We start from the raw sequence: 24508 nt of genomic DNA, 5'->3' as shown, positions 1-24508 counted from the left end.
ATTTTTTCTTTGGTTGCATAAAGATTTGGCCAATGCCTGTCAAAGACCAGAGATGATAATGCTAAGAATAACATCTATAGCACCATCACTATAGAGCACTTACCAAGTGTGAGGCGCTGTGCTGAGCATCTAAGAAGTGATATAGTTCATTTAATCCTTCCCCAAACATAGCCAGATGAAAATTAAGAGGATGACCTAGTAAATTGGTTGAACAGGGCTCAGAGGGTTTTGAATGACTTATCCCAGCTCATGGGCCACAGAATTGGGATTCAAACCAGGTTTCTCTGCCACGAGGCCTGTGAAAGTCACACCATGCAAGCTTTCCTAGACTTGGGGTTCCAGTTAGAATACAAGATTCTGGCTGCAGGACCAGGAGGAGGAGTGGCCACAGAGTCATACCATCCAGGCCATGTGCTGCTTTAACAGAAATGTGACTTGGCCTTAGGATAAGTTAACCGAATACCAAGTTAATGGCATGTGTATACATTTCTGTGCATATATATGCATGTGCTTATATGCATGAATATACATGGATGTGTGTATGTGTATACATGAATGCACTGTGCAGTATTCATTGTGTATTGTGACTGGGTGTATATTTGTGTGTACATACATGTATGCTATGTGTACTGCATGGTGTGTGTGTGTGTGTGTGCATGTGTGCATACTTGTGTTCACGAGCTCATTGTCTGAAGCAGAGAGAAGAGGCTGTGGCACAGCTATAGTAACCAGTTCTCCAGAAGAGCAGCCGGAGGTGGGGTGGCTGCTTCAACTCTAGGCTCTGATCCTAGAGCACCAGTTCTCAACCTGGGGGTTATGACATTATGATTCATAACAGTAGCAAGATTATAGTTATGAAGTAGCAATGAAAATAGTTTTAAGGTTGGGGGCCCCCTGTGGAGAAAGAGGAACACTCCTTCATTGCTGGTGGTACATTTATACTATGGAATACTACTCATCTATTAAAACAAGGAATTTCTGAAATTTGTGGACAAATGGATTGAACTAGAAATGATCATAATGAGTAAGCTAACCCAGAAGCAGAGAGACTCAAATACTATATCTCACTTATATCTGGACACCAGCCCAAGGGGCATGTCTCATGAAAGTCTTCACTTACCAGGAAAGTGGGATAGAGGTGAGGACATCTTAAGGTGAGAGAAATATAGGAGATAGGGAATAGATGGATCCAGAGAGTCCTAGAAACCTACAAGAACACTATGATGGGCAGATCTGGGCCCAGGGGTTCTGCTCGATTTATGGCAGCAACCAAGGACAATACATGCAGTCATCATCAAACCCCTACCCAGATCTAGCCAAGGGACAGGACACTCTCCACAGTTAAGTGGAGACTGGGGACTGACTTTCACACGAACTCTAGTGCCCCATATTTGGCCATGTCCCCTTGATGGGGAGGCCCAATGGCACTTGGAGGAAGGATAGCAGACTACCAAGAAGAAACTTGATGCCCTTGCATCATATTCAAGGGAAGGAGGCCCCCCTCAGTCACAGTCATAGGGAAGAGGAATGAGGTGAAAGCAGGAGGGAGAGAGGAATGGGAGGATGCATGGGATGGGATAGCAAATGAGATGTAATATGAATGATTTTATTTTTCAATAAAAAAGGTTGGGGGTCCCTACAACATGAGGAGCTGTATTAAAGGGTCATAGCATTAGTGAGGCTGGGAACCATCATCTAAAAGGAAAGCAGTGATGATAATAAAAATGAATTTATATCCCACATTGAGTTTTACCTGAATGTCTCCTCTGATATTGCTGCTATGCAGGAGAAGGATAAGAAGGAACTGTATGTTTTCATGTAAAGGTGCCTGCTCAGTGAGGACACGGGGTAAGCGCCTGCTCAGTGAGGACACGGGGTAAGCGCCTGCTCAGTGAGGACACGGGGTAAGCGCCTGCTCAGTGAGGACACGGGGTAAGCGCCTGCTCAGTGAGGACACGGGGTAAGCGCCTGCTCAGTGAGGACACGGGGTAAGCGCCTGCTCAGTGAGGACACGGGGTAAGCGCCTGCTCAGTGAGGACACGGGGTAAGCGCCTGCTCAGTGAGGACACGGGGTAAGCGCCTGCTCAGTGAGGACACGGGGTAAGCGCCTGCTCAGTGTGGACACAGGGTAGGCGCCTGCTCAGTGAGGACACAGGGTAGGCGCCTGCTCAGTGAGGACACAGGGCAGGAACCTGCTCAGTGAGGACACAGGGTAAGCGCCTGCTCAGTGAGGACACAGGGTAAGCGCCTGCTCAGTGAGGACACAGGGTAAGCGCCTGCTCAGTGAGGACACAGGGTAAGCGCCTGCTCAGTGAGGACACAGGGTAAGCGCCTGCTCAGTGAGGACACAGGGTAAGCGCCTGCTCAGTGAGGACACAGGGTAAGCGCCTGCTCAGTGAGGACACAGGGTAAGCGCCTGCTCAGTGAGGACACAGGGTAAGCGCCTGCTCAGTGAGGACACAGGGTAAGCGCCTGCTCAGTGAGGACACAGGGTAAGCGCCTGCTCAGTGAGGACACAGGGTAAGCGCCTGCTCAGTGAGGACACAGGGCAGGAACCTGCTCAGTGAGGACACAGGGTAAGCGCCTGCTCAGTGAGGACACAGGGTAAGCGCCTGCTCAGTGAGGACACAGGGTAAGCGCCTGCTCAGTGAGGACACAGGGTAAGCGCCTGCTCAGTGAGGACACAGGGTAAGCGCCTGCTCAGTGAGGACACAGGGTAAGCGCCTGCTCAGTGAGGACACAGGGTAAGCGCCTGCTCAGTGAGGACACAGGGTAAGCGCCTGCTCAGTGAGGACACAGGGTAAGCGCCTGCTCAGTGAGGACACAGGGTAAGCGCCTGCTCAGTGAGGACACAGGGTAAGCGCCTGCTCAGTGAGGACACAGGGTAAGCGCCTGCTCAGTGAGGACACACGGTAAGCACCTGTTCAGTAAGGACACAGGGCAAGCGCCTGCTCAGAGACAGAGAAGTGGTCTGCTCAGACTTAGGGCACGCATAACCTGCTCAGACATGGACCAGGGATTTTTTTAGACACAGGTCAGGGTCCAGTCAGAAACAGACTAGTTTCTTTCTCAGACACAAGGTAGGGACCTGCCCTGGTACAGTGCAAGCATCCAATCAGACACAAGCTGAACTTCCAGCAGAGGCAATGCTGGGGTTAGTTCCTTACAACCAACTCCTTCTTAAGGTCATGGGTCATAGGGAAGCAGACAGCAGGCAGGCACTGGCTCCTCTGGAGGACTGTGTGAGGCCGAGCCAAGGAAACAGAGGTGCAATAGCCAGCTGTCACATGTTCCTTCTACTCAGTAAATCAAAGAGCACTGATGCTTCTGTCTTACAGGATTTTGCAGACTCTGTGTCCCAGCTGGTCACACAGAAGTTCCGTGAACTGACAGTCGGCCTGACATCTGTATATGCCCGCCACAAAACACTGGCAGGAATCGTCATGACCAAAGGTAACCACCTCTCTCTTTTCCTGTGGGGATTTTATCTCCACAGAAAGAAATGTTAATATTAACCAGGCCCCCGAAGTCAAGGGATGCTTCCTGCCACAGGGGATGGACAAAGGAAGACAGTGTAGAATACAAAGATACCAACGGCTGCTGTTACTGCCAGAAAACCACTCTAGCAAGATTGTGATTTTTTTATATTTCTTTTGACTCCTATAAACTCCATAAGGTGTTTTTGCATACTCCACTTTCCAGAGTGATGTGGGCATTTGTAAAAGCTGGAATCAGAGGCCAGGCTACCACATAAGTCACTTGAAGCTGATAGATTAGGAGGTGCCTGCTTCTCTGTCACCTCTAATGTAACTAAGATGAGTGACTGGTGAGACTTCTTATTCAGAATGAGTTTGGCACATGAGTCCCCGTATGTACAGCGGAAAGATAGAGCCAGCTTGTACAAAAGAAGTCAGGTGCGGAGGTAGACCATCCAACGGATGCTGGCCGTCAAAGTATCTTCTTCTCATGCCAAAGGATATCTATGAGCCCCTTACAGTGCACACTCTATCCATGCACTCCCACCAGAGGAAGGCTGTGAGAAAGGAAAGAAGGGGACATCAAAGGCTCATGAGAGGACACAAAGAAACAAAGAGGTGACACAGTGTGGACGAAAAGGGACACAAGAGATAGCAAGGGTATATGTGAATCCAGTCAGGACACAGCACACAGCAGATGCAGAGACACACAGAAGGACATGGAGAACACAAGAAGACACAGGAACACAATGAAACCCTGGACGACATTTCAAAGCATCTGCCCCTGGGGTGCTTTAAGTTTCTCTTGCTGGAGTGTAAACTACTGGGTGAAAGTCTTCCTTCTTACCCAGCCTCCTGCTTCCACTCTATTCTCCAAGGTGGAATTCCACTCTAGAAAACAACAGAAGAGCAGGCAGGAAACAGTCGATCAGATAGGAGGTCGGTGCTGCTGTATGCCAGGTGGGGGGAAATAATGACTGGATTTGAACAATCATGTTCCTGAAATGTTCTAATTACAAAACGAATATAGCTAATCAGCTGGTTCTGTGAGTTCAACCACTGTTTTCATCACCAAAGTAGACAACAATTATCATAAAATAAAAACTATTTGGGAGCGATGAAAGGTTCATACTCACATAGGTAGACAACTTCCAGGGCTGAAAAACACCATCCATCTGGTATTATGTATACTTTTTAAAAAATGAAATCAAATGATTGTCATAGTTTACCTGTCACTCTAGATACTTCAATATTCAAGAGCAATAGAGCAGGAAAACAAACCCTGGGCTGCATTGTAGACCCAGCACGGAGGGCATGATCAGCCTTTCCAATCCCTGCATCTTAGCAAAGTGGAAATTGCAATGCTTCCTCATGCTGTAATTTGTAAGATAAAGCACATCAAATGCTTTGAAAGGTGAAAATCACTTTATAAACACAATATCCTGTTCTGAGGTGAAGCAATTCACTTTTTTCAATGATATCATTGCATGTGGTGTCATGCATAAGCCTGGGCCACTATGAGGGCTGCCGCCCCTCCTTTCCACATTGGATGGCATCTGCCCATGAAAAACAGGAATTGTCCTAACTCCAGGACTGAATTAACCCTTGCCAGGATCATCACCACTAGCTCCAGTCTTCGATCTACCCAGTCACTAATCCTCTTCATACTCATCACCATCCCACAGGAAAAGACCCAGCCTCCCACTCGAAGTCTTAAGGAGAGACAACCCAGCTCCACCTAGCTCTGTGACTCAAAGCCGGGTACTTGGTCTCTCTAGGAATGGGTTTTCTCACTTGTAAAAATGAGTCCAACGCAAGGAATACCTACCTAATAGGGTTACATTGAAGGTTAAGTGTGTGTATTTGCAATACACTTGGAATGGGGCTTGCTGGTTAGGTTCTACTGTCAACTTGACACAACCAAGGCTTACCTAGAATCTTTTTTATGATTTTATTGATTTATTGAGAAGTTAATGTGATATATTTTAATCATATTCTTTTCTCTAATCCAACTCCTCTAAGACCCTCCATACCCACAACTTTATATTTGTGTTCTCTCTCTCTCTCTCTCTCTCTCTCTCTCTCTCTCTCTCTCTCTCTCTCTCTCTCTCTCACACACACACACACACACACACACACACACACACATCTTTCTCTCAAAAAAGTCATACACACACACACACACAAGAAAACCTGGAGTGTGAATTGTGTTGGCCAAGAGTCTTAGTGGAGGATTGTATAGATCAGGTCATCCTGTAGGATTGCCTGTGTGAGACTGTCTTGATTTTTAACCTGGAAGACCCAGCCCACTGTGGGTGGCACCACTCCCTAGACAGCATTCCTGAACAATATAAAAGACAAGAAGTTTAGATGACAGAGAGCAGGTAAGGAAGCCTCATACACTTAGGCCTCCCTACTCTTTACTGTAAATGTGGTGTCATTAGCTGCCTAAGTTTCCACCTTCACTTCCCCTCAGTGATAGAGTACAACATGGAGTTGTAAGCTGAACAAACCCTTTCTCCCCTAAGCTGATGTTTGCTAAGATAGTTTATCACAGTCAAAAAATGAGACTGGGACAGAGTCCTAATCCATGATAAGAAATGTACAACGCTCAGTAGTGGTCATGCTATCTTTAATGTGCAAGTTATTGGCTGAATGCCAACCATGCGAGGTACCAGGGGAAAAGCAAAAAATTAAATCGACCAAGTGCCTACTTTTGTGAATCTGATATTTAACTAGGGAATGTTTCATTAAAAAAAACATAAAACCAACACAAAATAATCCTGAGAGTCTCAGAACACACAAACATACCATTGGCAATTTTTGAAAATGTAAAGTGTCTCATAGGTTTCTGCCACAGGTTCCAGGACAATTCAGCAGGAAAGATAAGGTAGGCAGGCAGGCAGGCAGGCAGACAGACAGACAGACAGACAGAGAGGCAGGCAGACAGGCAGACAGAGAGGCAGACAGGCAGACAGGCAGAAAGGCAGGCAGACAGACAGACAGAGAGACAGACAGGCAGACAGACAGACAGGCAGGCAGGCATCAGGCACATCTCTTTTCTCTTGTGCAATTTGCCCAAGTCTAAAAGTCTGGGTGAGTGTGATCCTGTGAGTTAGTTTTCAACAGTTCCTGGCTCTGAATGTCTTTCCACTCTCACAGGAAACTCAAAATGGCAGTTTTTGGAAGCTATTCTGAGACTTTATATAGAAAGCAGCCATGTTTTAAAAGTGCTTATGAAAAGATAGCACTTCACTTTGCCAGCAAGCATACTGTTTCTATTTCCTCATTCTCCCAGGCAAGCGGGTGCTGGAAAACTACAGGCGAGTCTGGGCCCTGGGGTCCTCCACAAACTATGGCAACAGCCAAGGAAAATATAGGCAGTAAACCTCGAACCCCTACCCAAACTAGCCGATGGACAGGACATTCTCCACTGTTGAGTGGAGAAGGAGATCTGACTTTCACACAAACTCTGGTGCCCCATATTTGACCATGTCCCTTGGATGGAGATGCCTGGTGGCACTCAGAGGAAGGATAATAGGTCACCAAGGAGAGACTTGATACCCTATGAGCATATACAGGGGGAGGAGGTCCCCCTCAGACACAGACATAGGGGAGGGGAGTAGGGGGGAAGTGGGAGGAAGGGAGGAATGGGAGGATACAAGGGATGGGCTAACAATTGAGATTTAATATGAATAAATTAATAAAAAATGAAAAAAGTAATATGAATGCATTAATAAAAAATAAAAGTTAAAAAATAACTTTTTTAAAAAGCATACTGTTTCTTACACAGGTGACTGGTTTATTCATGTGAACTAAATTCATTACATAAGAGGGTCTTTACACAGCAGGGCTTTATCACTGGTCATCTGTGGACCCTGAGTAACAAGTGCTGGAATTTGCCTTCCTGTTGTAAAGGGAATAGTAAATCAGCTCTGATTTAGAAATAGTTGTAAGGGAATGTGCAAAGTAATGAATAGAAATATTGGTAAATATTCATTTACTTAAATCTGATGTGCCATGTAATCTTAATTCCAGTCCAGTTATTCAAACAAATGCCTGAGGAATTCTAGGAGACAGGGGATTGTGTGCTATACCAATTACAATGCAATAAATTAAACTGATTCTAAAATAAACTTCATTCAACTTTCACTATTTGCAGAAGGAATATTATTTTTTTAGCCATTATGAGAAATACAACTAGGAAAATATGTACTTATGAACAGATATTTTTCAACCGATACCTAACTAGCCCAATCACATACAAGTAGGAAAGAACTTATGAAAAAAACTAATATTTCCAATTTCACTGTTCTCCTTACTCTCAGAAGTAGCCCTTTCTACCCAATAGAATTTGTTTTATTACTACTTTGATAATTTCTACATGCACAAAATGTATTTTGATCCTATTCATCCATAACTCCTCCCACTTCCAACTTCATGTCCATATTTTTGTAACCCACTAAGTCCAACACATGCTACATATATATGCATGGGTATATGCCTACCCACAGAGTGTGCTCAGCGTACCAGGAGCCACACCCTTACAGTGAACTAACACTCTCTCTCCCAGAAGTCATCGACAGTTAATAGCTCCTCAGCTGAAGTGGGGGCCCATGAGCACCTCTCTACTGCGTGCCGGGATGCTATTTAGCTTGATCTTGTGCAGGCCTTGTGCACAGCTGCTATGACTTTGTGAGTTCAGCAGTCCTGTCATGTCAGAAGGCCAATACTATATTGGTTCTACATTTTTGTATCTACAATTCTAGATAATATCTATGAAGCATGCTACTGTAATCTGATGCTCCTTCATTTGTGATTTTTGTAGTTATAATTTTGACATTACTAAACACATATCACTTTATTCAATTTGGGTTGTACGGCTTCTTATTCTGGTAGTTTAGCCTGGTGGCACCTCAGCTTTTTACTTACTAGACAAATTCTCTCAATTTTAATTTTTAATAATAAGATCATAACTGAGAGAAGCATGGGAGAATGGAGAAATAGAAGGATCCAGAGGGTCCTAGAAACGTACAAGAAGAACACTTATATTCTAACAAGTCTTCTAAGTTTTTAGTACCCTAAGAGTTGAAAAACTATAACCCATGTTGCAAAACCAGACAGTTGTAAACATAATGATCATAGGACCAGACTGGGACTTTGAACTACATTTCATTCTTGACCAACACAGTTCTTTCCAGATCAAACATCCGTCTAGTCCAGGTCACACAGGCTGTCACTTCTGTCACTAGCTCAAAATCATGTCACTTGTTTAATTCATGTCCATAGCTAGACCTTCTCACGTAGCTTTTTCAAGTTATGTATCCTTTTCCTGGTGTCCTAATTCTCTTTCTCCTCTCTCTCTCTCTCTCTCTCTCTCTCTCTCTCTCTCTCTCTCTCTCTTTTAAAAAGGGAAGTGAAAATGAACCTTTAACACATTAACTAAGTCAGTAGCCTATAAGTCAGGATGTCCAGAGAACCAACCCACTTCCTCCTCCCTTGCAGCAGCCTCAGAGCCCTGTCCCCAGGCACCTGGCACATGGCTTCCAGTCTACGCCACTCTCACCACAAGCAGTGTCTCCCATCTCTGTTGCTTTCTATGTGCGAGGCCATCATCACGAAAAGAAGTTCAAGGCTGGAGAGAGGGCGTGGTGGTTTGGAAGACTTCCTGTTCTTGGGGAGATCTGGGTTTGGCTTCCAATACTAACATGGTAACTCACAACCATCCCTAGCTGCGGCTCCAGGCTAGCTGCGGTTCCAGGCTAGCTGCGGTTCCAGGCTAGCTGCGGTTCCAGGCTAGCTGTGGTTCCAGGCTAGCTCCGGTTCCAGGCTAGCTCCGGTTCCAGGCTAGCTCCGGTTCTAGGCTAGCTAGCTGCGGTTCCAGGCTAGCTGCAGTTCCAGGCTAGCTGCGGTTCCAGGCTAGCTGCGGTTCCAGGGCATTTGACAACCTCTTCTGAAATCCTCAAGCACCAGGTACACACATGGTTCACATATACACATACATACAGGCAAAGCATCCATGTGCATGAAATAAATATGTTTTGAACATTTTAAAAGAAAAGGCATTCCTTAAAAAAATATGTACAGGAAAGCCAAGTGTGGTGATTCATGCCTGTAACCTCGACACTTAGGAGGCTGAGGCCAGGGGGCTACTGTGAGTTTGAGGACAGTCTGAGATACATAGTGAGTTCCGCACCAGCCAGGACTATGGAGGAAGATTTGTCTCAAGAGAAAAAAAATGAGCATAGGAGAGGAACTTTGTGAACAGTGTCTTGAGCTGATTCTCATACTTCCTTCATAGTTATTCTGAGCGAGGTGACAAAGTCTGGACAGCATCCCCCAGCCAAGTAGTCAAGGGTGTGACTTCATGAAATCAGTCTGGTATTTCCATCATAAAGTTTTTTTAAAATTGGTTATTGAAGGAGCAATCAATCATATCCATTTTAAGTCCTGCCTAGAAAACAACCAGGACTGGTTTGCTGAGAAGCACCAATTAATTCAACAGTGAAAAATTCCTGAGTTATTTTAAGTTCTGAAATGTAGAATATGTTTTGCTTGCATGTGTTTGCTCTGAACCTAAAATGAGCATGTGAGATAGAGAACTCTGCCTGTACCATCCTCAGTATGCTTCCAGCTTGAATAGAGGTCACACTATTGTATCCACCTGGATAAAACTGATATTTGATCAATCATAACAATTCACACACATCTGAACCTGCCTCCATCGCAGAGCACATATGGACACGTACCTTTCCAAGGGCTTAGCAGAATTGTGGCTTATCAGAACCATGGTGTAGCTGAATCATGGCACAGCAGAATCATGGCACAGCATAATCATGGCACAGCAGAATCATGGCACAGCAGAATCGTGGCACAGCAGAATCATGGCCTAGAAGAATCCTGGTGTAGCAGAATCGTGGCATAGCAGAATCATGGCATAGCGGAATCATGGCGTAGCAGAATCGTGACATAGCAGAATGGTGGCATAGCAGAATCATGGCATAGCAGAATCGTGGCGTAGCAGAATCATGGCATAGCAGAAGCGTGGCGTAGCAGAATTGTGGCATAGCAGAAGCGTGGCGTAGCAGAATCGTGGCATAGCAGAAGCGTGGCATAGCAGAATCTTGGCACAGCAGAATTGTGGCGTAAGCAGTGTGGTCCCCAAATATCTCAGAACCTCTTCACTTCCATCTTTTCCTGCGGATGAGTAGAAATCCCTTTGATCTTGAAGTTAAGTAGAGTCTTTTCATTCACATCCACTCAAGTATGTGAAGCGTAAACTGAAACAGAGGAACCAGAGCCAAGGCACAAGGCAATCTCACTACGCAGAAGCCTCTTGGCACAGCGAAGGACAGTAAATTCTCATCTTGATTTCTAGGAATTGACCTGAACAAGCACTAAGCACAGGCCGCAATACACAGTCTTAGTGGTCTGTTTGAGCACATTAACATTCACAGCCACTGACATCCCAAAACAATGACCGCTGATGGGCAATTGATTTTAAATCTTTGGTTGAAACTGTTTAAACTACATAAGGCAGGATAGATTTTACTACTCCTGTGGCTGACCCTTGAATGCCAACCAATCATACTAAACACTTCTCTTTAAAATAAAATCAGAGAAAAGCAGTCCCTGACTGGATATTTATCCCAGCCCAACCCTAATCATGGCTCATTTAGAGATAAATGATTTAATTTGAAATAATTCACAAGGTGCCAATGAAAATGCTGAGAGCTAAAGTGGGAAACCATACTTCTAACCATGAGCTATGTCCTTCTGAAAGGCTTCAATTTATGCCCTCTCAGTAAAGAAAGGGTTTAGGAGGGAGATGTATTTTTTGTAAAAAGGAAGAAGAGGTCTAGAGAGATGGCTTAGGTGGTAAAGTACTTGCCTGGTAAGCAAGGGACTTAGGTTCAATGTGCAGAACCCACATAAAAAAGCTGGGTGTGAAAGTGCCGGGAGTGGTAGCACATGCCTTTAATCCCAGCACTCAGGAGGCAGAGGCAGGTGGATCGCTGTGAGTTTGAGGCCAGCTTGGTCTACAAAGCGAATCCAGGACAGGACAGCCAAGGATACACAGAGAAACCCTGTCTCGAAAAACCAAAAAAAAAAAAAAAAAAAAAGAAGGAAAAAGAAAGAAAAGAAAGAAAAAAAGCTGGGTGTAGTGGTGTGTGTCCCTTGTAATGTAGCACCAGGATGGCAGAGACAGGAGGAGGAGCCCTGGGGCCTGCAGGCCAACAAGCCTAGTCTACTTGACAGGCTGCAGGCCAGTGAAGGACCTGTCTCAAGACACATGGTGTAGTGGACAACACCTAAGGAACTACAGGCAAGGATAGCCTCTGGTCTGCGCATGCGCACAAGAAAGCACTTCTGCGCTTTTGAAATCGGGCATTTGCATCAAGGCTGTTCAAATACTTCTACGTTTTTCTGATCAACAACTGAGCATTCAGTTACAACTCTTCCTCAAATTGCCCAAAAGCTTTTACTTAGTGTTTAAAAAAAAAAAATACAACACAGTAGCTCAAGGCAATACGACCAGCCTCTCTAAAATCTGATCCTGTTTTTTGATGGAAACGTAACATGGTTTGTTGGCAAAAAGAAGAATAAGAATAAGAAGGAGAAGAAGAAGGAAGAGGAGGAGGAGGAGGAGAAAGAGAGAAAGAGAGAAAGGAAGAAGGAAGGAAAAGAAAGGTTTGTTGGCAAAAGGAAGAGAAGAGAAGAGAGAAGAGAAGAGAAAAGAAAAGAGACACTGTACACAGGCTTTGGCTACTTTATTTTTCCTACCACCCTACCCTACTGCTATCACTTCCAATCCCCTAACACTAGGTAAGAAAGAAGGAAAGTTAGTGGGAAAGGGGGTATCAATATCATTAGACTACTTCCTGCTTATTAGGGGTGTCGAGGTCCTTGGGGCGAGTTTAATCTTCATCATTAGGATCTCTCCAACCAGCAAACAGCAAACAGCAATACAGCAAACAGCAGAAGCAACTAGAAACAGTAGCAGGGGCAGGCAGGGGCAGGCAGGGGCAGGGGCAGACAGGGGCAGGGGCAGACGGGGCAGGGGCAGACAGAGGCAGGGGCAGACAGGGGCAGACAGGGGCAGGGGCAGACAGGGGCAGGGGCAGACAGGGGCAGACAGGGGCAGGGGCAGACAGGGGCAGGGGCAGACAGGGGCAGACAGGGGCAGACAGGGGCAGGGGCAGACAGGGGCAGACAGGAAAAAGTGGTCCCCAAATCCCCTTTGTAGACACATCCTCAGTGTCTAGTCTTTCCTCCAGACCCTACCTCCAGATATTTCACCACCTCCCTATGAAGCCAAGCCGTCAGCACATGAGTCTTTAGGGATAAGGAATATCTAGCCTGTAGCACACAGCAGGTCAGCGCCCTGCTGGTTTCTTGTCTACTGGCTTTACAGTCCAGACCACAACAGCGACTTAGCTTCAGAGTTTGTCCTGGTGATGCTCAGCTACAGGAGGGAGCTGAGAAGACAAAGCCTGTAGAGAAAAAAAAAAGGGAAACCGTGCTGTGAGCTGCTGGAGAGCAAGGTGGTCTCGCATCAGTGGACAGCCATTTTATTCAGCCAGCAATCACTGAAAGTTTTTTAACTGACCAAACAGATCCGGACCAAAAGCAAGTCACACAGCTCTGTCAAGAAAGAACACATTGTATCAGGAAGTTGATGGAGGGCACATAAGTCAGAAGAAGAAGAGCTGCGAGCCTGAGCTAGATTTTCCCTTTGAACATTGTTGAATACAATCCCATGTTCATCTTCTGAAAAAACAGAGCAAGAATAGAGCACACACACACACACACACACACACGCACACACACACACTCACGCACAAGAAGAAATGGGAATTTCAAGTGGTTGCTTACGGACACAGAAAGCACTGCCACTTAAAATGTTTCCTCCGTGAATTATGTATGAGATGTGACTTTGTGCTCTCATTATTTCTGGGTTTAGCACCAGTGAGGAGACCTTGTCAGTTATCTCCGACGCAGGAAAGAAAAGGCTTCTCATCGATCAGACCAGGTGTCGCAGAGCTGTTTCTTTGATACAAAAGAATGAGTTACTAATGGGGCGAAGAGCACACTCAGCCCAATCCAAACAGGGAGATGAATAGATTCTTCAATCTATTAATTGCCAAGGGTTCGCTGTCATTCTGCTTCCTTCTTAAAGGGAGGAGGGGGAAGGCACTGAATACATTCACTGAATTTAAAAAAAATACCATATTTATTTCCAGTGAAAGAAACCCTTCATAATGCTGATGGTTAAAAACATAACTAATGGCATCCCCATACACGTGTGTGTGTGTGTGTGTGTGTGTGTGTGTGTGTGTGTGTTCATGTGGATGTGTGCAAGCATGCATATGGGAACACATGCAGGTATGTGCTCGTACACCTTCACCTGGAGGCCAGAGGTCAACGTCAGGTGTCTTCTTCAGTTGCTTTCTACCTTGTTTGTTTGTTTGTTTGTTTGTTTTTTAATATAAGGCTGAGCCTAGAGTTCACCAAAGCAGCTAAGCTGGCTCTCCAGTGAGCTCAGGAGTCCTCCTATGTCTATTTTCCCAGGATAGGGAATACAGACACAGCTGCCGTGCTCAGCTTTTCACCTGGGTTCTGGGCATTGAACTCTGGGCCCCGTGCTTGCAGGACAAGTGCTTTACTGACTGAGCCATTGCCCCAGTCCTCGCCTTGAGTTTTTAATGATGCCATGCACTGCTTTGAATGTTGCACATTTTAAAGTTGTATTTGCATGTCTGACTACAAGAACTGAGATAGTTGACCAGCAAAGTCTTCAACAAATTCATTTTTACTATGCCGTATAACTGCCAAACTGAATAGGCTTGACCCATGCCTGTGATGATTTCAGGGTCTGCCTAAAGTTCCCTCAGCCCACCCCAAGACTTCTGTCGATAGCCCTGCCAGCCCAGAGCAAAAAATGAAATGAATGCTGGCTACAAGTTTTTCACTGCCTGACTCAGTCAGCAAGGACGAGTTTTGTTTTCAGTCTCTATAGCAGAGCCAAGAGAAGAGGAAATGGGTTGTTCTAGTTTCATTTCTGATGCTTGACACAGGGAAGGGAGGGCTAGCTTGGCATATAAATCTAAGTTACAGGATCTCAAGAAGCTAGTCATGTCAAATTCACAGTTAGAGGCAGAGAGAATAAGCCTTGCTCGCCTGTTTGCTTTCCACTTGTTTGCTTCAAGACTGCCCACAAGGGCCTGGGTCTTTCTACATTAATCAACAATCAAAACACTCCCCACAGACACTCCCCACAGACACTCCCCCACAGACACTCCCCACAGACACTCCCTCAGGCCAGCCTGATTAATTCTTTAGTATGACTCTCTTCCTGTGATTCTAGGTTGTATCAGGGGAACAGTTTAAACTAACCAGCAGATAAACATTTTATAAGCCAACACGTAGTGCAGCAACGTATATGCTGATAGCTCATTAAACCTTACTTTTCTTAGTTTATTTTTAGGTAGAGCATTGAGATAAAACTCAGCCATTAGTTGTGGTGGGAAGAGTTGTAGAAAGGCCTACAACAGTGAGGAAAACTGTCGGGGTTCCTCTATTCTCAGTCCCATTAGGTGTTAAAAATGAGGGAGGGGGTGATGCCAACCACGTGGTTTTCGTGCAGAAAGAGTCAAGTCTAATGGTTGAAATATGATTGTGTTTGTCTGTTTGCACACTTCCCCAATCAGATCTCACCTCACTCTTCCTTCCGAGGCAGTGTTAGCATGTGCACTGGTTAGTTCTTATTACTGTCATTTTGACACAACCTACAGGAAAGAGAAACCCTCAACTGAAGGATTGTCTCTCTTAGCCTGGCTTGCTGCAATGCCTGTGGGAAACTGTCTTCACTGCTGACTGATAAGGGAGGCACAACCAACTGTGGATAGAACCGTCACTAGGCAGGTGGTCTCGGGCTGTATAAGAAAGATGGCTGAGAGTGAGCAAAGAGTAGTCTAGTCAGCAGCATCTGCATTTTTCTTGCCTCCACTCCCAGCTCAAGGTTCTGACCAACTTGTCTCAACAGTAGATCATGACCTGGAAGTATAAGCCGAAATAAACCTTTTCCTCTCCAACTCGCTTTTAGCCAGTTTATTTTATCACAGCAACAGAAAGCAAATTAAAACAGATGTTTGGCTCACTGTAAATCACGGACACATGCATGAAACATTGTCTTGTGGACCAGTACATCTCTAACCAGGGTTGTGATGCTCAGCAAACTCTGCGGCCTCCTCCTACAAAACCGCAGAAAGGTGGGCAGCTATAGTGGCACGCAGGGCCACCTCCAACCTCACTTCTAGAGCATCCCGTCTGTGGAAGTTCTCTCAAAGCAGCGACGTTTACCACACAGCTGGCATCTCGTTCTCATCCCAGTGAACTGGCCCCCTTGGAGTTGCAGTGAGGATGGCTGCAGGGCCTGACTCGATCCCATATGGTCAACACGTAGCAGTAACCTCAGCAGTGTGTCTACGTCTGCTAGGTACCTTTCTCCAAGCTGGGCTTTACCTGGCCTGGCCAGCGCATGTGAGCCTACTCCCTGCAATGTTCAACACATGCAGCTCAGTGGCTGTCATCCATGCAGCAGATAGAATATCCCAGAGCGTGACCCTGAGATCATCGTATTCCCTCCCGGGATTACATCATCGTATTCCCTCCTGGGATTACGTCATAGTGAATCCCAAGCCCTGGACATTTTAGAAGGAAAATGTATGAGTGCTGCCAGGATAAAAGAAGCAGTGAGATGGTGGTGGCGCACACTTTTAATCCCAGCACTAGGGAGGCAGAGGCAGTTGGATCTATGTGAGTTCGAGGCCAGCCTGGTCTACAGAGCGAGTTCTAGGACAGCCAGGGCTACAGAGAGAAACCTTGTCTCCAAAAATATCAAAAACCACATTCATATTAACACCCTCAAACCCAAACACCGGTTCAGATTTGGCTCCATTAAGACCTAACGGCAACTGGACCCACCCGCTCATGCACCCTGTTTGCCCACTAGGAGTCCTGCCAAGCAAGCTAGTGTTCTCAGCACGATCATCTCACCCAGTCAGAGAGAGACAAGCATGTGCGCTGGAAGCATCTTTTTATAATTTCTATTTCATTTTATTTTTGCGACAAGGTCTCATGTAGCCCAGGCTAGCCTTACACTAACTATGTAGCCAAGGATAACCTTCTACTTCTGATGCTCCTGCCTCTGTCTCTCAAGTGCTGGGGTAACAGATGTGTGCTGCCGTGCCCAGGTTATGTGGTGCTAGGGGTTGAACACAGGGTTTCCTACCAGCACTCTGCCAACTGACCTTCATCCTCAACCCATATTTTTCTCTCTTTAAAGAATGATAATGAAGACCAGAAAGTGGTGGCACTCACCTTTGATTCCAGCACTCAGGAAAGAAAGGCAAGCATATCTCTATGAGTTCAAGGCCGGTCTGGTCTACAGAAGGAAGTCCAGAACAATCAGGGCTCTGTTGCATAGAGAAACCCTGCCTTTAAAAATCAAAACAAAACAAAACAAAACAAAAGGTAATGGGTCTTTGATTAGAGAATTGTTTCTAACAAGTGGCTTGCTAAAGGATGTTATCAGATATGTAATTACCGTAGTTACCCTAATAAGTGCCATGCTGACGTTTAGAAAGCTGGGCTTAGTGGCTTAGTCATTAAGTCAGCATCAGCATTTAAGCTCGCCAACTTCTGAAACATAAGCACTGAGGCAAATGGTCACCGTGGTGTCTGGAGAACCAACAGAGTCAGGAATTGGTTCTTTGTAGGAATCCCTGACTCCTTTGGGATCCCTGTGTTTGCAAATCTCAATGTGAGATAATCTGCCCCCACGGGATTAGTAGTTCCTTTTCTTTAATTGCTTACCCAATCCAATGATAAGAGCCTTTTTCTTTATTTGTTCTTACTTTGCATGCATGCATGTGTGCATGTGCGTGAGTGTGTGTGTGTGTGTGTGTGTGTGTGTGTGTGTGTGTGTGTGTGGTTTTGGGTAGGTTTGTTTTGATTTTTTGAGGTAGAATTTCTCTATTGTCTCTACTCCTACACTCTCAGGTGTCCACAGGTCTGTCACGCCCATCATCATAAGTCTCTCCTCCCATGCCAGCCTCCTTCCCTGGCCTCTGAATGTGTGCTGACAACACAGCGTTCAGGACCTGGAAACACGGGACAAGTTGTATATCCTCTCTTCCTGGAGAAATTCCATGTACATCATGTGGCTAGAGATGAATGAAAATAGTTAAAAATGTGCCCTTGATACTGTCAGTACCTCTCATTGAATTTTCACTTAACCCATCCTCCGGAGCCAACTCATATTTACCTTTAAGATTCCCTTGAATTGCCTGCCTTCCAGCTTCTACAAACACTTTTGTTCCTGGGTGAAGAATACATGGTTTGTTATAAATACAAGCAACAATAGAACACGTAAATTTTCTTAGTGTTGCTCTCACTATGGGAGTCAGAGAGAAATATAAATAAATAAACATAATTATATGGAGATAAATATAATTACATGAGAATTGAAACATATGTCACAACAATAACTAAAAATTATGGTGTTTAAATTTTTAAACTTTGCATAATTTTCTTTAAATTATTTTTTTCACACAAGGCAATGGAATTAATTGATTTTAATATAGCTAAATTTACTGGGCCAGTGTCTCAAGCAAATAAAAACACAAAGGCATCTGTGCTCTGGAGCCTCATGGATTCCTCCTACTCACACTTCACTGTCCATTTCAGATATGTTGTCTGAAATTCACAAAACACTGCCGTATAACTTATTGGACACAACAACAATATTTAGAGAATAAGAGCACAAGGAAATGGGGAAATAGAATAGATAAAGTAGTGGTTGAAGAGAAGGAACAAGGTAGGAGAGAGAGCACAGAGACAAATAAGGGTGGAGACCAGACCTGGGGAGGGTGGGGCCAGAGGACAGAGGACCTGCAAAGAAAAGAGAAACTGTGGGTGGGGCATCTCTGTGACAAGGTAGAGGCCTAAGTTAGACTAGGCCTCTGGGAGGATGTGAGGGGGGCTATAGCTGAGACTCCTAGTAGCAAAGGCCATGGAGACTGAAGAGGACTCCCTCTAACTAGACAAGACTGCTAGCAGAGAGAGGAGAACACCAACCCACCCACAAAAACCTTGACCCAAAACTCACCCTGCCTACAAGACATGCAGGGATAAAGATAGAACAGATAGAGCAGAGATTGAGGGACTGTCCAACCAATGCCTGGACCAACCCAAGTCCCATGGAAGAGAACCAACCCCTGACACTATTAACAATACTCTGCTAGAGAGGCTCCACCTAGCAATGGATCCGAACATATGCTGAGACTCACAGCCAAACATTGGGCAAAGCATAGAGAGTCTAGTGGAAAAGTGGGGGAAGGGGAAGGATAAAAGGGCCTAGAAGTGACAAGAGCACCATAAGAAAACCAACAGAGCCGACTAACCAGGTCTCAGAGGGGCCAGTGGAGCCTGAAGCATCAACCAAGGACCACTCATGGACTGGACCTAGGTTCTCTACACAGAAGCCTGATGGGCAGCTCAGGCTTATGTGGGTCCACTAGTTAAAGGGAGCCAGGGCTACCTCTGACATGGACTCTGTTGCCTGCTTCTCGATCACTTCCCCCTGATGGACTGCCTTGCCAGGCCACAGCGGGAGAGGACGAGTTCAGACCCATTGCAACTTGATGAGCTGGCGTGTGTGGGTAGGTGGGCTCCCCTTTTCTGAGGAATGGGGAGGGTGAATGGGGGAGGGAGGGTGGGACTGGGAGAAGAGGAGAGAGGGGCTACAACCAGGATGTAAAGTGAATAAATTAAAAAATTAATGTTAAGAAAAGAGCACAGAGGCAACTGACATCTTCCAGTTCCTATAGCTGACCACCAGTTAACATGCTGCTGAAAGAAAAATCTTTCCACCAGAAGCAAAACTTTCTCCCAGTTCTATCCCAGTTATGCCTCTAGGTCAGAAATGCCCAAGGCATGCATTTTTAAATCATCCTGATTTTGAACTAATTAGAGAAAAGTTTAGACTGTGGAAACTGAAACTTTAGAAGAGACAAGATTTTATTGCAGGAAAAGCTTGAAAACAAAATAGATGTCAGCCAAATAATGACCTGAAGTGGGAATACAATCAGACTGATATATTCTCCACAAAAACTCTGAATACAAAGTGCAAAGAGGCTCCTACATGTGAAACCGCAGTAATAAAATGGGGCTGTATGGGTGATCACTGGGCTGATGACTAGTGAGGGTTTCCTATGCCGAGAGCCAATCCGTTGTAAAAGAGCCCTCCTCAGGGGCCATGTGTAAACCATGCTCTGGAGTCGTTAAATCCCGTGGATATGATACTGAAAAACAAAATCAGAATATATTATGTCACACGCTCTTGACAGTCTATGTATATGATAAAAAAAATTGTTTCTGTCTGTATCTAATTCCTATAGTTTAGGGGCTTACTTCTTTGACACATTGATATTATTTTACTCTTGGTTTTATCCTTTAGGAAACTGGTTGTTTTATTCCAGACACAGATACAGTATTACAAAACTTGTATCCAAAAACTTGAAATAAAAATTATTTAACTCAGCTGGGCGTGGTGGCACACACCTTTAATCCCAGCACTGGGGAGGCAGAGGCAGGCAGATTGCTGTGAGTTCGAGGCCAGCCTGGTCTACAAAGCTAGTCCAGGACAGCCAAGGCTACACAGAGAAACCCTGTCTCGAAAAACAAGAAAAAAAATTATTTAACTCAATTTAAATGAATAAAGAGATTGCCTAAAGCTAGGTAGTAGTGTACCAGAGAAATGTCTACTTGAGCTACTATAACAAAATATGCCTTCCTAAGAAGTCTATAAACAACAAAATCTCATTTCTTGTGGTACTAGAGGCTGGGAAGTTCAATAACAAGGACATTGTGGTTGCTGGCAAGCTTTGTAAATTGTAAATTAAATAACTGTAAAGATTCAGGTGCATTTATTTGGTATCTCACATCTAAATGTTAATCCATTTGACACCTGCCCTGGTGCATGGTGGAAGATGAAGACACAACGTCAGTTTTCAAGTGACTCTTCAGTGATGAGGTACTGTTGGCTAAGTACTCTTTACCCTCGTGTCTTGAAGTGATATTTTTACCAAGCTAAAGTCTCTTGTGTATTTTAGTCAACCTCTGCACTTCCTCTTTTTTTTTTTTTTTTTTGGTTTTTCAAGACAGGGTCTCTCTGTGTTATCCTTGGCTGTCCTGGACTCACTCTGTAGACCAGGCTGGCCTCGAACTCACAGCAATCCACCTGCCTCTGCCTCCCGAGTGCTGGGATTAAAGGCGTGCACCACCACGCCCGGCTTGCATTTCCTCTTTTGGTCTGCTCTTCTCGTGTGCATCCGCTCCACTGTCATTTGTAACACGCCTTTGTCACCAGCATGCCGTCTATCAGGGTTTGTCACCTACTTCAATCCTTTGCCCCGGTATTGTCTGGGTTTCCCCTATAGATTCTATTTCCTGGCTTAAATGAAGAATAAACTATATTGTAAGTAGGTGTCTTCTCTAAATAAAGCAGTCTTGCTGTTTCTGTTAGAATCACAACCTTATAATCAGTTGAGAGAAAATTCACTGGGCCTTCATCTTCCTTAATGTAAGAATATGCAGTATCTTTGTGTGCACTCTACTTTTTTTTGGTGGCCTTAAGTAGGGGGGTGTTTTATTTTTAGGGAGTGTCATGGCACACCTGTAGATTTCAGAGCACAACTTGCAGGAGCAGTTCTCTCCCCACCATGTGGATTCGGAGACTCAAACTCGGGTGATCACACTTGGAGGCAAACTCCTCTAGCTGCTTGGTCAAGCGTACAGCTTCAGCCCTCACAGTCCCTTTTCCTTGCCCTATTACCTTGTTTGTGGCTATGATAAACAGAGTTGTTTCCACTTTATCGTTTCCCTCTAGTGGCTATGTGTACATCTGAAAACTATTGATTGGGGTGTGTGAGCTCTGCTCCCTCTCACTCTATTGGACTCTCTTTCTCCTTCCAGCAGTATTTCAGCTGGACTCTCCTGAGGGTGCCACATATGCAGCCAGAGTATATCCAGACGGCGCTTGTATTACCTGCTCCGTTCAATTATTGCACCTCTAATTTCTTTCTCTTGCGCTGAGTAGTAGCTCCAACAGATACCAAATAATGGAGCTATATTGGGCATTCTCCTGGAGGCAGCAGACATGCCTCCGAGGTTTCCCATTAAGCCATGTGTTTTATCGAGTGCAGGCTCCGTGTCTGTGACCACAATCCTCTTTCTGTGCTGTATTCTAAACCCAACCCATTCTCATGTTTTACCTAAAGTCATGGCTTTGTCAGATGCTGTATCAGTGATCATGGTTATTTTCTTCTATTGTATTCTGGAAAGCTTTTTGTTTGTTTGTTTTTTAAGATTAATAAGGTATTTTATTCTATTGTATTTTTAAACACAATCTATTTCCTCATTTCTGGGGGAAAATCTACCTTGTAATAATGAGCTATATTGTATGTTTAGTAAATAGTATTTTATTTATAATTTTTAATTACTCATTTTTATTTTATGTGCAATGTCATTTCACCTGACCTGGATCCTCTGGAAGAGCAGCCAGTGCTCCTAATCACTGATCCATCTCTCCAGCCCCCCAGAGGTTTTTCTTTTTATTAATATCACTAACTGTGGTTTTCTTTCTTGTGTAGTCTCAAGAGCATGTTTTCAACACAGTTATTTTTAAAACAGACTGAGGCTATTTCTTAATTTCATGTGTTTCAGAACACAGTGTATATCCTTTAACTCATCCGACTGATATTTTAGAGGTCAGTGGATCCAACAAACCTTAGATGAGTCTTTAGGGAGTGAGATCTTTCATTGCTTCTCTGTCTTTTTATAGAAATTAGCATCCTTCTGTTTTCTATGGTTCTTCCTCATGATATTCTATTGGATATTACTTTTACTCAAATTTAGTTTGTTCCTTCTTAGATTTATTTATTTCATTGAGTGTACATAAGTATTTTTGCTGCATGTATGTCTCTATACTTCATGTGTACCCAATGTCCAAGGTCAAAAGAGAGCATCGGAGTCCCTGAAACTGGAGTTATCGATGAGCTTCCGTGTAGATACTGGGAACTGAACCTGGATCCTCTGGGAAAGTAACAAGTACTCTTAACAACTGAGACATCTCTCCAGCCCTAAATTTGGGCCGTTTTAAGAGAAAATGGGTTGGCCAAAACTCATGCGTCAAGTGATGCATCATCCACAACAGTTTGCATTTTATACACAACATTGTCTGAGGAAGATGTTGCCAGTACCATACCCAAGTTCCTCCAGGGTTCTTGACTCTTGCATTGCTGCTCCATGCATTGGTTGGGAACAGCTCATTGCTGTGTCTTCTCCTGATATATGCCTTGGCCAAAGGAACCCAGTGCTCTTGGAATACCTGTCGCTGACGTGTGACACAGTGTACAAAACCTCAGGCCCTTGCCTCATAGTCGGACAACCACATCTTGTCCTTCATATTTCAGAGTTTTCCATCAGATCAGCCTCAGACTACAGCAAAACCTCTTCCTCACCCAGCTTCCACCCTTTCCTGAATTGCTATGAATTATTTCCTAGAATCTCCAGCTCAGCCTCGGCTTCCAGTAGCCTGACCTAAGACACGCAGTTTATGCAAAGCATCATTTATAGAGATTGTGGACACATTGGGGGGTACACTCAGCTTTGAGGACCCTTTGCAATGGGCCGTTCACTCCACACCCTGGGAATCCAGGATTAACAAATGGGAAATTAAAGTATCACAAGGAGAATGGGACTCATTTTCAGGCAGTGATGGCTTCTGCTACACATGCCACCCATACTCACCCGTGGGAGCCAAGAGTCACAAGACCTGAAGACTACTTCCTGCTTGAACACAGCAGGAGCATCATCCGAGGATGAGTGGGGGCCGCTGCATCCTACAGGACTGAAGACTCCTCTGAGGTTGTTCTTTCCTTCTGTACTGGAACCACAGGATGAGAGACCTAAGGAAAACTTGCTTACTTAGAGGCTTGTGTTTCTAGTAATTTCTTGCTTGTATTTTTGATATGGAACTCTATTCTCCAGTTCATAAGGGAACAATGCTATCAAGTCACTCTCTGTGGTACTTGAAGGGGGAAATAATGACAAAATATCTTCTGTTCTCCCCCAAATTGAGACTGCCAGCCTTGAACATAGCTGTCCTAATAAGAATGTTTAGAGTTTTCTTTTTTTATTATTATTATGTAATTCTTGAGCATCTACTTTTCACTTCTTCCTGTTTTAATTGCCTCACTCTTTGTCGTCTTCTCCCTGAGTTCTCCTTTCTATCCATCTCTCTGGCGTTTACCACTCCCCAGTGCTCGGTGTCTAGACTCTTGCCTGTCACCTCAGCCTCCCCCGCTGCTCATGCTTCATGCTGCCCTGAACCCACTCAGGGACCACAACGCCGCTGTCCTGATCAAAAGGCTCACTGACAGCCCCACGGCCTAGTGTGTGAAGTCTGAGGGGTAGCATTCAAGACCATCTGCCAGTAATGTCCACTTGCCTTTGGAGCCTAACGCCTATTGTTTTGAATACAAATCTCCCACTCGTACCAAAATAAACTTTTCATGGAGAGAGAGAGAAAGAGAGAGAGACAAAGAGAGAGAGATGAGAGAGAGAGACAGAGAGAGAGAGAGAGAGAGAGAGAGAGACAAAGAGAGACAGAGAGAGACAGAGAGAGACAGAGAGAGAGAGAGACAGAGAGAGAGAGAGACAGAGAGACAGAGAGACAGAGAGAGAGAGACACGGAGAGAGAGAGATCAGGCGTGTTCTCTATCCTATCCACACCTTGTGCTGTTGTATTCATTCTACTAAGAAATGCTATCTTTCAGGATCTTCTCAAACACTGAGGTTCTACTGCAAGCTTCCTAAATATGATTGTGTGTGAGAAAGAGAGTGTGTGTCACACACAGGCGTTCCCCACTCCCCTCTCTCTCCCTCGTTTAACAGACTCTCTGTTT

The 24508-nt window shown here is 44.8% G+C and overlaps 1 protein-coding gene across 5 annotated transcripts in view; it reads left to right on the top strand.

The window, feature by feature from the left end:
- ADARB2 (adenosine deaminase RNA specific B2 (inactive)) overlaps nucleotides 1-24508 on the top strand; it is a 542249-nt gene that overhangs the window by 444897 nt on the left and 72844 nt on the right. For all 5 annotated transcript variants that reach the window (XM_084782135.1, XM_084782133.1, XM_084782132.1 and 2 more), the window contains one exon: nucleotides 3339-3453. In XM_084782135.1, coding sequence (XP_084638261.1) covers nucleotides 3339-3453 — 115 coding nt within the window. The remainder of the gene's footprint in view (nucleotides 1-3338; nucleotides 3454-24508) is intronic.

The sequence above is a fragment of the Acomys minous genome (assembly GCF_964271855.1).
Source record: "Acomys minous genome assembly, chromosome: 5".
NCBI lineage: Eukaryota > Metazoa > Chordata > Mammalia > Rodentia > Muridae > Acomys > Acomys minous.
Note: the sequence above shows the minus strand (reverse complement) of the source record. Positions and strands in the feature narration are given on the sequence as shown.